Genomic DNA, 14,233 nt, shown 5'->3' with positions numbered 1-14,233 from the left:
ATTTCTTGCTCAATAATAACTGTCTCTTTGGAAAAAATATTCTTATATACACCTTTGAGAAATAAAGGTATAAATCATGTTAATAAGTTATCTTTAAAACCCGATTCTACAGCTTGATCACTTTTTGATAACATGTTTATGCTGCTGTTTATCATGTGCAGGAGAGACAGTGTGAGAGCTAGTGTTACTAGGGAGTGGAGTGTTCACCAGTTATTTGTGAGATATTCCAGAATTGTCACCTTGATGGTTACCATGGCAATTGCAGGAGATGCTCCCGAGTTCATTGCTGGTGATTTTTAATTTCCATTCAGATGATAAAAAGGGCTTGTGGCAATAAGTTTTTATGACCCTACCCCTTTTTTCATTCTGTCATTTTGTGAAAAAGAGTCATGTGTGCATCTGTGAAAGTGGACCTGGTTTGAAGGCCCTCACATTTCATTGCATTTAATTTGAGTCTGTTTGGAGAATATCTGTAAGTGAAACACAACCAGTTGAATGTGAAGTATCGGGTGATGTATTCGCCGCCAATATGATGACTTAGTTGTGTGAGGCAGCCAGGTTTAATGAGTTCCCAGGTGACAGCGATGTTATGGATATTCCCGAGTCTAATTGAGGTGCAATTTGCCGTGTGTGACACAGGGTCTCACTGTTGGTGTTAACCAGCCATCACGTCGGCTGACAACAGTCCTACGATCAATTCCTCACCACTCGTCGCCACGACTTTCTTGGCTGCCTTGCCTTTGTCATTGCTGCAGCCTTAGGAATCGGGTTCGTCATCTGCGTGTTGGTAGAAACTAGATCTGTGATGCGCTCCACGGATCAAAGCGAGCTGGGTGTGACGGCAGTGGTAGCACAGATGGAGGAGCAGCATTAATGGTGTTGGCAGCGACGACGGCATCAGCGGGCAAGTCTGGCCTCCTCTACCCCCTCCCCCATCCCTCGCGCCCCTAGGATGTACCCCACCGGGCTGTGTTTCGGGCAGCAGGGATGGGACGCTAGGATGGTATACGCTTCACACCAGTTCTGGAAGAGGTACTTGTCAGGTGTTGTCAAATCGGTTCCTCTGACGATTGTCAGTTACATGCTTATAATGTTCAGCTGTCAGGGATTTATCTAGACCTGCTCAAAGGTTGATATTCGTCTCTATGTCTGCGACAAATGTCAGTAATAATTCCCAAAGTGAAATGAAAAATGTCCTGATTCATGTTTATATGGTTATAATTAGTGGGATGGCTTCATCAGGTGACTTCATCAGGTGACTTCATCAGGTGTTTCACTGATAACAGGGCCAATAAGGAGGAAGAGGCTGTCACTATAATTTTACATTATTGATTACAGTAGTAAAAGACAATTATAAAATATCTCTGAAATTAAGAAAGTAACTTAAAACACAAAAGCGCCAATTTTGAACAAGATCATGTTTTTTTCCCAATTTGCTTTTTTATCACAATTTGCCTGACAAGGGCGCTTAGTTTTATATTCTAGTTATGTCCCTGGGGGTAGTCACTGACATTGTCTAATTTCTAGGTACATTGTCTGTAAATTAAGTTAATGATCAATTTAATAACGTGTTTGTAGTTCCATCCAAGTTTAATGTGCAGAGTTCGAAATTCCTTATATTTTAGTGCCGATGGCGCGGTTAACTTGATAATGGCACAGTATGTTCCTGGTATACAGGGAATACTTATAGACATATTTCAAATTGAAAATGAAAAAATTATAAACTCGCTTTATGCACACTTTGAATAGTTAAAATAGATTTTGGTATTCATAAATAAAAAAGCATATTATCAATCTCAATGAAAAGGGGACAAAGTTAACTTCAACAAAATTACAACTGCTATTTTTGATTATTTTCATTTTGAATATATGTTTTGTAAAAGCATTAACTGTATTAACAACATGATAGAAAATACTGTTCTTGGCTCAATAATTGTTTCAGATCTAGTTTCTGTCCGATCATTGCTTTACACTTGAGTTTTTATAGGGGTTATGTTTTGACTGCATAACCATGATATTCAGTTGATTATGGGATAAAATGTGTGTACAGCTGATAGATAATTCCGGCTTATTTTATGAGACAATTACACATGATAATCTTAATCCCTGATTATTTACAAATAATGTCTAGTGTAACTGGATGTAATTGAAATTATAAATCATAATGTCTAGTCGTGTTTTATCAAAGGTAGATACAGAAGTGTCATTGTAGTCAGTCAGTTCTAATGACCCATGTATTGTACAGTCAGTGATCATTAGAAATAATTATTGACCAATGGCCGATGAAGGTGGTGATCTGAATCCTTGAAAGGCCATATCTAGGTTTCTGTTTCTTTCCCCTGGATGCTGGTATGTCATTTATTGGATGCTGAATCTAGCATTGTTGAAACATCAGGATACACCAATCTGTTCATGATAAACAAGGTGTAACCATAGGATGTGATTAGAAGACTTGAGATGAAGTTCTCCCCGATAATTTTCCTTTGACTCAGCCGGAGTACCTAACGGTGCCATTAATCAAGGTTCAGTGGGGACATTATCAGATGGTGTCTGTGCTTCATGTTTGACTTTGTTTATCAGCTGTTTTCCATGTGTTAACTCTTGACATGGAGACACTATGAAGCAGGTCCATAGATTGATGTCAGTATACATCTATAATTCTTAACCCCTAAGGTTCAGGATAACATGTAACATATGTGAAAGTCTTTCATACAACATAGTCAACTTTTCAAGTTTTTATTTTTTGTTTTTTTATGAGAATTATACAGTGGATATATTATTCAGCGGTTTTGATTCAAAAATATTTTTTTACTTCAACATGTTCAAAATGAAACTTGAAATCCATTTCTCACCTAGGTTTATTGTGGTGTGGCCATTCTGGGTGCTCTGGCTGTGATCAGGGTGGTGTAGTTTTAACGTGAAACCACACACATTCACTCACTCACTCACTCACTCCACTCACTCACTGATTCACTTGTGTTTCGACTTGGTGTAGATCATGTGTACAAATTGAGATGTCTTTGTATTATGATTGATGCTAAGGCTGTGATATTCATACACCAAGTAGACCTGTGAAGATCCGGGTTAGGATAGATCTTCAGCAACCCATGCTTGCCGTAAAAGGCGACTTTGCTTGTCATAGGAGGCGACTTACGGGATTGGGTGGTCAGGCTCGCTGACTTGGTTGATGCATGTCATTGTATCCCAATTGCGTGTATCGATGCTTATGATGTCAATCACTGGATTGTCTGGTCCAGACTCGATTATTTACAGCCGCAGTCATATAGCTTGAATATTGCCGAGTGTGGCGTTCAACAACAAACAAACACAAACATACACCAAATATGCATGATACCTGCCAAATTCCTACATCAGGAAAATCACCACATAGTTTCATATTGGTTCATTTTCTTGGACACTGACTAATTGTCATCCAAAACGTCCAAAAAATGTTTCCAAGTTTGGTAATGATTATGAAAGAATGTGTTGTCCAAAGCTGATTAAATCATAAAGATGTCCTACCACCATTTACAGTTTAATTCAAAAATGGATGGTTACCAAAAAAGTGTTTTTTGTCAACCTTGGACAGAGGTCATTTACCATGTTTACAACAGTAAAGTACTAATTCTATTATTGGAATACAGAGATATGTTACAGTAGTTAACATGTTATACATATATTGTTGGTTTATATTGCAATGATGATTAATATCCCCATCAAACTTATTTAATATGAGGTTATGTTTAACAAAAGCATGTAACTGAAACTCGTCTATTTTTTTATCGGGGCGGTCGGGTAGCCTAGTGGTTAAAGCGAAGACCCGGGTTCGATTCGCGACATGGGAAAAATGTGTGAAGCCTGTTTCTGGTGTATCCCGCTGTGATATTGCTGGAATATTGCTACAAGCGGCGTAAAACCATACTCACTCACAGTTTTTTTTATCATTTGTATTGCTTCAGCTTCCTCATACATCAAGGCTGTGTGATCATGGGATTTAGGCAGTATCATTCTTGCAAAATACTTCTGACATGTAAACTTGAACCATTAGAATAAATGACAAGAAAGTTTTCAAAGCAGTAAGGAGAGAAGTTCTTAAGATCATATTTATAATGGAAATGTCATCGACCAATCACTGTTCTTGTATCATTGTGGAATATTCTATGGTCAGTCCAACTTCTCTGTATTCATATCCTTGAATGGCGATAAGTAATTTGAGCAATTGGGTTGTCCGTAAAATTCTATAAATACCTGATGATTTCAGGTTGCAATTGGTCTTCAGCAACCCATGTTTGTCGTAAGAGGCCACTAACAGGACACTGACTTGGTTGATGGATGTCATCGTATCCCATTTGTGTAAATTGATGCTCATGATGTCAATCTCTGGATTGTCTGGTTCAGACTTGATTATTTCCAGACTGCCATCGAGGCTGTGTGATAGCCGAGTGGTTAAAGTCTTCGCTCGTCACACTGAGGACCAGGGTTCGATTCCATACCTGGGTACAATGCGTGAAGCCCATTTCTGGGGCCCCCCGCCGTGATATTGCTGGAATAATGCTAAAAGCGGCGAAAACCAAACTCACTCACTCACCCAGACTGCCGTCACACTGGAATACTGCCGAGTGCTGTGTTACGCAACAAAAACCAACAAATCTTTTGATGCCCACATGTAAGTTTATGTGCCTTCCCCAATCACCTCTTTTCCAGTGTTACAGTCTCTTCTTTGTTGTCACCCCAGATTGATCTCAGCATGACCCAACAACTCTTGATTCACACTGACTGGATTAATAGGAGTTCTATGACTTCTAATTTCGGAAACTACTTGTGGCGCAATATTAGTTCTATAACTTCTAATTTCGCCAACTGGTTGAAAGCATTACTTTGTGTGTGCGTACTACAAGAAGGCAATAAGCCAAGATGCATGTGTCCCTCATGGCCTTATTACAGACCTTATTTCAGTCTCGTTAGCCTGAAGAGGACAATTGAAGTGGGAAACAAAGTGGAGATTTACACAACTCTTTTTCAACTTTTTGTTCTGTTTCAAAATGTCTTCCAAAATTGTCGAGTTTATTATGTTGTGTTCAGTTAGATTGGAGAGGGGCATGGGTTGTTGCTAAACATTGTTATTACATATCAAGCTGGCTGTGATATAACATATATAACTCACTGCAGCATCATGGCTTTGGGATGCAGCTTTGGTTCACTGTATAGCTTACTGCAGCAGCATGCCTTTGGGATGTAGCTGTGATTCACTATATAGCTTCCTGCAGCAGCATGCCTTTGGGATGTAGCTGTCATTCACTGTATAGCTTACTGCAGCAGCATGCCTTTGGGATGTAGCTGTGATTCACTATATAGCTTCCTGCAGCAGCATGCCTTTGGGATGTAGCTGTGATTCACTCTATAGCTTACTGCAGCAGCATGCCTTTGGGATGTAGCTGTCATTCACTATATAGCTAACTGCAGCATCATGCCTTTGGGATGTAGCTGTGATTCACTGTATAGCTTACTGCAGCAGCATGCCTTTGGGATGCAGCTTTGATTCACTATATAGCTTACTGCAGCAGCATGCCTTTGGGATGTAGCTGTGATTCACTGTATAGCTTACTGCAGCAGCATGCCTTTGGGATGTAGCTGTCATTCACTGTATAGCTTACTGCAGCAGCATGCCATTGGGATGTAGCTGTGATTCACTCTATAGCTTACTGCAGCATCGTGCCTTTGTGTTTACTGTGAAGTGGTTTGTTTTTTCCGTGTGTATATTTAGCTGTGTATTTAGGATAATATTTTGCCAAGTCCAACTGTTTCTATTTCTATCCTATCTACTGGTTCCAATCAATACCTACAGTCTGATGCTCCTCAGCAGGGGACCAGGCATGGTAGTTCAGAACGCCACATTGATCAGTGCTTATGTAGATTCATCATGTTAGTATTGGAGGACAATACCACGGGCATAAAAACCAGTAACTTGATTAACATGTACATAATGAAATAAAGCAAGGATGTGAGAAATGTTGCAAGTCCTGATCATGTCTCTGGTTTTTGATTGAAAGAGGAACGCTTCGTTACACGGAAACACACTTCAACAAGACTTGCACTTGCAGTTATTGGTATTGTAGGTGAATGTTTTAATGCAATATTATAACTATATTATAAGGGGCGGTCATGTAGCCTTGTGGTTAAAGCGTTTGCTCGTCACGCCGAAGACCTGGGTTTGATTCCCGACATGGGTACAATGTGTGAACTGTGATATTGCTGGAATAGTGCTAAAAGCGGCGGAAAACCATACTCATTCACTCACTCACTCACTCACTCACTGTAACTATATTACAACTCCATTACAAGAAATCTGTGGTCAAGGTTGGGGTACAATGAATGCAAAATCTTTGTGAATGATTTCCCATCTGCATACTCATATCATGTTGCATAAATAAATGCCTTTTCTGTAGAATAACAATTGCTAAGTCTAACTTAAAATTCATTTTTTGAATTTATGCATGAAGTCGAAGTGTCTTTTATTAGCCCTAGTGTTAAAGTGAAAAATTCTGGGGCACTACATTCAAATAACATAGAAGAAAGCTAAAGGATCTGAGGACCTCTTCTCCCCCACCTTCCCCATCCCATCCCATCCTCTACCTAACCCATCCCATCCTCTACCTAACCCATCCCATCCTCTACCTAACCCATTCCATCCTCTACCTAACCCATCCCATCCTCTACCTAACCCATCCCATCCTCTACCTAACCCATTCCATCCTCTACCTAACCCATCCCATCCTCTACCTAACCCATTCCATCCTCTACCTAACCCATCCCATCCTCTACCTAACCCATTCCATCCCATCCCATCCTCTACCTAACCCATCCCATCCTCTACCTAACCCATTCCATCCTCTACCTGACCCATCCCATCCTCTACCTAACCCATTCCATCCTCTACCTAACCCATTCCATCCTCTACCTAACCCATTCCATCCTCTACCTAACCCATTCCATCCTCTACCTGATCCCCACCATCTCTTAATTTCAAACACTGATGATTCCAATATTACCATGAGAATAAATGAAACATACGATTTGTCTCAACAGAATTAGCTCATGATGTAGCAGAACATTACATTGGAAAAATACCCAATTAGAAGTCATATAATGATTGTGCTCTGTCAGCAGATAATTAGTAATATGAAGCCTACAAGATTAACATGTTTGTCAGTTTACAACTGGAAATGACTTCTATACATAGGATGCAAATCAATAGATTAGGTTTGTATGTATCTGAAGGCTGTGCAGCCTTGTATAGATTTCCCATGTAATTGGTCAGTATAAATGTGCTTGTTGCAAGTCATGGACTGCTTGGTGACAGTAGCAACTCATGGACTGCTTGGTGACAGTGTAGCAACTCATGGACTGCATGGTGACAGTGTAGCAACTCATGGACTGCTTGGTGACAGTGTAGCAACTCATGGACTGCATGGTAACAGTGTAGCAACTCATGGACTGCTTGGTGACAGTGTAGCAACTCATGGACTGCTTGGTGACAGTGAAGCAACTCATGGACTGCATGGTGACAGTGTAGCAACTCATGGACTGCATGGTGACAGTGTAGCAACTCATGGACTGCTTGGTGACAGTGTAGCAACTCATGGACTGCATGGTAACCGTGTAGCAACTCATGGACTGCTTGGTGACAGTGTAGCAACTCATGGACTGCTTGGTGACAGTGTAGCAACTCATGGACTGCATGGTGACAGTGTAGCAACTCATGGACTGCATGGTGACAGTGTAGCAACTCATGGACTGCATGGTGACAGTGTAGCAACTCATGGACTGCATGGTGACAGTGTAGCAACTCATGGACTGCTTGGTGACAGTGTAGCAACTCATGGACTGCTTGGTGACAGTGTAGCAACTCATGGACTGCATGGTAACAGTGTAGCCACTCATGGACTGCTTGTTGACAGTGTAGCAACTCATGGACTGCATGGTAACAGTGTAGCAACTCATGGACTGCTTGGTGACAGTGTAGCAACTCATGGACTGCTTGGTGACAGTGTAGCAACTCATGGACTGCTTGGTGACAGTGTAGCAACTCACTCAAATATTATCATGCTGGTATATCATGTATATCATATCATTTACAATATGTATAATAGATATCCTTGTTTTTATTTACCAACATCTCTTCACAGCTATCAATGTTGACATTAACCTACAATCTGTGTAACCACACAATTTATATGCAAATTTGCAACCCCGGGATCCAAATTTGAGACCAGACGACCAGCTGTTCATGTGTCTATAGGTCTGAATAATGCAGAAGTTGTGACTCCCGTCTATGTTGTGGAGTTTAGGATTGGGCTGACCTGGCCACTGCTGAAAGTCAGCTAAGACCACAAAGACAGATCTCTGTGGCGGCAGAGGAGGCATGTTTAGATTGATGCTATTATACTGCCATTGATCCGTCCCCACTGAGGAGGGGAGACGAGGTCCTGCGGTCACTCTGACCTCTGTGGACCTCCTCACAGAAATATGAAGCCATGTCTCCTTGGAGGTTGACCCCATGTGGATTCCGGGTTAGAATAGGTCCCCAGCAGCTGTATGCTTGTTTGTTTGTTTGTTGTTTAACGCCACACTCAGCAATATTCCAGCTATATGACGATGGTCGGTAAATAATCAAATCTGGACCAGACAAACCAGTGATTAACATCATCCACATCAATCCACAAAATTGGGATACGATGACATGCATCAACCAAGTCAGTGAACCTGACCATCTGATCCCATTAGTTGTCTCTTATGACAAACATAGTCGCCTTTTTTCTGGCAAGAATGGGTTGAGGATGACCTATTCTATCCCAAACTCACGGGTCTGTGCTTGTTGTATGAAGTGACGTGACTTCATGGATCAGGTGGTCAGGCTAGGTGACTCTTACCTGACGGTGTGAGTTGTTGCTAATACCATATTCGACGTAATAAGCGCCCCTCTCGAATATGCGCCCACAGAGATATTTGCTGATATATTGGCTAGTGAACAATCCCAATTAGCACCCCTTCCGATTGATCAATGTACAAAAGACTTATTTATTACGCACTCGTGTGTTATATGCACCCTTAATTATGGACAATTAAATTCTGGAAAAATATATCAGTCGTATATAAACATCTCAGGCTGTCAGCATAAACCACGAAACTTATCTTTCAACTCTGTTTTTTTTCACCAAAATAATATTCTAATAAGAGCCCCCTATTTCTAATTTTGAGAGTGCCCTGGGCGCTTATTATGTCAAATACGGTACTTTCAATCACTGGTTTTTCCAGTGACTTGAATATTTACAGTGGGTTTCTGGATAAAATGGGTCTCCAGCAAATTATGCCTGTTGTTTGAGGAAACTGAATGGATCCGGTGGTCAGGCTTGGTGTCTTGGAGGATTCATGTTATCATATCCCAGTGAAGATCCGGGGTAGAATAGATCTTCAGCAACCCATACTTGCCGTAAAAGGCGACTGTGCTTGTTGCAAGAGGCGACTAACTGGATTGGGTGGTCAGGCTCCCTGACTTGATAGATGCGTGTCATCATATCCCTATTGCGTGGATCGATGCTCATGATGTCAATCACTGGATTGTCTGATCCAGACACAATTATTTACATACTGCTGTCATATAGCTTGAATATTGCTGAGTGTGGCTTAAAACAACAAACAAATCCCTTGTTTATTGCAATAAAGTCTGAGCTTTATTTTTGCTGAATCAGTGTTGTATGAGTCTATGACATACCTAGGTTTTGCACCCAGATGATTTAACCACTGTGTCTCTGTTCCAACATCTTATCTCTTCTGCATCTTGAGTGAAAAAGATCGGAGTGTTGTTGTAAAAGGTATTGATTAGATTAAGTCTAGCTGCGGATGTTGACAATATAAGGAGACAAGCAGTTTTAAATGATTATGAAAGAGAAAAGGCAGCCTATTTTCCTTATTTATCATTTATTTGCTCCAACCCAACATGGATGGTTAGGACAAAAACATCACTGAAGGTTCTATAAACGGAACAATGAAAAGTCATTTTGGGTTTTCGATCCTAATTTTTATTTCATTTTTAAAGTGAGCTTGGAGGCATTTCTTTAAGAAATTGCATGACATTGATTTATCTGAGCTTGGTACATGTTGAGAACTAGACAACATTGCCCTTGTTTATGCTGTCTACAGCTAGAAGCCTCAAGGACACATAGGAAGCACTTGCAGTGAACACTCTAATTTAAGACATTTACAAGGTGCTCTCCGAGTCCCATGTTTCGCACATGTCTTCAGCATTGTTGGTTAAACTCCACAGATGGAATAACCAATCACAATCCAGGGTTATTATTCTACTCTAAGATGTTAAGAAGCACCCAACTCTTTCATTTGGCTATAGGGAATCTGCCATGGCATGATTAACTAAGGTAATGTGAAAGAATCAAGTGGCCCTTAACTTCTTTTGAGTGGTATGTCATTGTGACTAATGTTTTAGCTTTGCTTGGCTTACCTGTGTTTTATTTATTCATTGATAACAGGAGAAAGAGGCATTCATATTGATTCTGATGTCAATGCAATTTCTTAAAAAAGATTAAAAAATAAGGTCTTACACTTTTCCCAATTTTGTACAATTTTTTTTTTTTTCAAAATTTTCTTGCCACAGGCTTTTAATTAAAATCCCAAATAATGCCATAATATGTCTGAAAACTGTTGTACTTTTCATACTTAGGTTTATCATAAAAGCGGGAATTTCTCTTTTATAAAAACTTCTCCTCAGCCATGGAAATAGGCTGTTGTAAGACCTTGATTTGGATAATGTTACCATGACAAGGGTGTTGCCATGGTTACAGATGTAATGCAAAAATGACTTCCCATGTCTGAGTGATATTGGGGTCTCAGTTGGATTGACTGCTTCATAACAATGGTATCTGTCAAACAGGATGAATTTCAACTGTAATAAATGTTATTTATATCGACACCTGCTCAGAGGCCGATATTTAGCTCCAAGTCTGCAACAAATTTATATATATTCTAAACTTGGAATAAAACATTTCCCAACTCGTAGTATTCAACTAATGTTATCACTGTTAACAGGACCAGTAATGGTATAGGGTTAGAATAGGTCTTCAGCAATCCATGCTTGCCGTAAAAGGCGACTATGCTTGTCGTAAAAGGTGACTAACGGGTTTGGGTGGTTAGGCTCGCTGACTTGGATGATGCATGTTATCGATCCCAATAGCGTGGATCGATGCTCATGATGTCAGTCACTGGATTGTCTGGTCCAGACTCGATTATTTTCAGACCGCCGTCATATAGCTGGACTATTGCTGAATGCGGCGTTAAACAACAAATAAACAAACAAAACTTAGTTTTGAGTCATTGCATTGAATGCAGTCTCTTAGTTCCAGACAATAAGAATTTTTTAAAAACCAAGACTAATGACTTGTTTTCCCACTTTGCCTTCCAAAGGCATTAAATTCAAATCCTAGATTAATCCCTTGTTAATAAGTTCCTACTTGACACAATATTCTTTTTCGTTGCAGGGGGTTAAGTGGGCCTCCTCCCCATGATGCCTCGTCCCCATACAAGCGTGTCCGCCCCTCGTCCCCCCACCACATACAGCGTGGGGGGCCCAGCAGCACCCAGGGAGCGTATGCCTACCCCCAGGAACAGTCAGCACCCCGATACGCTGGGATGGGATCAGGTACACACCCTTACCCTGGGATCTACAGAACAGACCCTTATGCCCAGGTATGTAATGTTTCTTATAATAATGTTTTATATTGCTCAAACAGGCAAGGATATTGGTGCAATTAAGTTCCGTAATTTTCACTATTACAAGTTTTTCTACATGCTGGGGGCACAGGTGGCCAAGTCGTCTGAGGCACCACAATTAGTTGTGCAGAGTTACCTCCCATGGGTTTGACCAAGACTTATGATTATGGGTTCGACCTAGTTCGCTCTGATTTTGTTTCTAGGTTTGTCCTGGGTTTCATCAAAGTGGTAAACGTCGGAGACCTGTATCACTTTGGGCTTTCCTCACACATTAAGCTGACATGCAGTGATATAACTGAATACTGTTAAAAGTGGCATTTAAAACCCAACTCAATCCCTCAATCATTCTCACTCTTCTTCATGCGGATTGCAGTGTTCCCATTTACCGGTATTTACCAGTTTTCTACCCATAAAATTAGGCTTGGACTGGTAATTCATGTGACTGCCAGTCCCTGTGGAGGCAAATAAATTTTTAGAGTTATCAGTCCAACAGAACTGGCAGTTTCACGAGCCAGTGGTAACACTGGCGGATTGGCTAATTCACACACTTTCATGCCATTGTTCATGTTGTTCCATTGTTTACATTGTTTGCAAAGCGAACAGTAGCGCCATGAAATAAATGAAGACAATGACATCCACTGTTCATACATTCCAACAATTGATTGACTAAAATTATTCTCCCATGTGCTCAGGAAACACTTTTTGTTCTTCACTTTCTCAACGAGAAAAGACTGAGTAAAATATGGAATGATGATGTTGAAATTCCCTCACCAAGGCTCACAACATCGGTGATTGCTTGTAGATATTCTCTAAATGAGCCATTGTGAACATGGCACAAGACACAGAAATATGCCACACCAAGGTGCCATGAACTATGTGTCTTGTTTGGAAGTTTTATGGAACCAAACTTTCGGCAGGATCCCTCAACACATATCCTGTAAAAACGTGAAACTTTGTATTACGGCAAAAAAGCAAATACTGATGAACTAGTTCTACGTTATGCAACACAAGAAAACTGTTTATATATAATACTGTATAACTAGCCATAAACAACATTGTATAACTAGCCATAAACAACAGTGGAGAACTAGGCATAAACAACACTAGAGAACTAGCCATAAACAACACTGGAGAACTAGCCATAAACAACACTGGAGAACTTGCCATAAACAACACTGGAGAACTTGCCATATACAACACTGGAGAACTTGCCATAAACAACACTGGAGAACTTGCCATAAACAACACTGGATAACTAGCCATAAACAACACTGGATAACTAGCCATAAACAACACAGAGAACTAGTCTTAAACAACACAGAGAACTAGTCTTAAACAACAGTCGAGAACTAGGCATAAACAACACTAGAGAACTAGCCATAAACAACACTGGAGAACTTGCCATAAACAACACTGGAGAACTTGCCATAAACAACACTGGATAACTAGCCATAAACAACACTGGATAACTAGCCATAAACAACACAGAGAACTAGTCTTAAACAACACAGAGAACTAGCCATAAACAACAGTGGAGAACTAGGCATAAACAACACTAGAGAACTTGCCATAAACAACACTGGAGAACTTGCCATAAACAACACTGGAGAACTTGCCATAAACAACACTGGATAACTAGCCATAAACAACACTGGATAATTAGCCATAAACAACACAGAGAACTAGTCTTTAACAACACAGAGAACTAGTCTTAAACACTGGAGAACTAGCCATAAACAACACTGGAGAACTAGTCACATACAACACTGGAGAACTTGCCATAAACAACACCGGAGAACTAGTCAGATACAACACTGGAGAACTAGCCATAAACAACACAGAGAACTAGTCTTAAACAACACAGAGAACTAGTCTTAAACAACACAGAGAACTAGTCTTAAACACTGGAGAACTAGCCATAAACAACACTGGAGAACTAGTCACATACAACACTGGAGAACTTGCCATAAACAACACCGGAGAACTAGTCAGATACAACACTGGAGAAATGTTCATAAACAACGATGGCAAACTAGTCATAAACAACAGTGGATGGAGCTGATTGAGATCCTAATGGCTGAGTCGGGGCAACATGGTCAGCACCAGCTCGGTTTTATTCATGTGGAAGGAGCCTAACTCAATTACAATTCCTCCACAGACTTGCAGAAACATAACGGAATAGTTATTTGATTACGGTTTAAAATTGTATCACTAGGTTTTAACTGGAATCCTATTTGTAGCCATGTGGTAAAACGTTATCTCCTGCAACGTGAGTGATATGACATTTAACATGCCAGTGCTGTGTGTGTTGTGCCCCATTGATTTGGAGCTGTGATGTCATGTCACCTGACCACACAAGTCTCTCATCACATTCAATGTCACTGAAATAAAATAGCCTGCCTCAGTATGTAGATGTATTTAAAGTAAATGAGAGGAGTGTTGAATTGCAGGT

General features: G+C 40.4%; 1 protein-coding gene across 8 annotated transcripts in view; it reads left to right on the top strand.

Annotated features, from left to right (window-relative positions):
• LOC124140208 (nuclear receptor corepressor 1-like) overlaps positions 1-14,233 on the top strand; it is a 118,635-nt gene that overhangs the window by 22,582 nt on the left and 81,820 nt on the right. For 2 of the 8 annotated variants that reach the window (XM_046507634.2, XM_046507635.2), the window contains exons 1-2: positions 922-1,032; positions 11,550-11,757. In XM_046507634.2, coding sequence (XP_046363590.2) covers positions 953-1,032; positions 11,550-11,757 — 288 coding nt within the window. In that variant the 5' untranslated portion in view covers positions 922-952. Of the gene's footprint in view, positions 1-884; positions 1,033-11,549; positions 11,758-14,233 lie in introns of those variants that run through there. The other 6 variants (XM_046507639.2, XM_046507636.2, XM_046507641.2 and 3 more) reach the window with 5 other exon arrangements.

The sequence above is a fragment of the Haliotis rufescens genome, unplaced genomic scaffold (genome assembly GCF_023055435.1).
Source record: "Haliotis rufescens isolate VD_foot unplaced genomic scaffold, xgHalRufe1.0.p SCAF_15, whole genome shotgun sequence".
Lineage (NCBI taxonomy): Eukaryota > Metazoa > Mollusca > Gastropoda > Lepetellida > Haliotidae > Haliotis > Haliotis rufescens.
The sequence above is the reverse complement of the archived record's forward strand: the minus strand, read 5'-3'. Positions and strand labels throughout refer to the sequence as shown.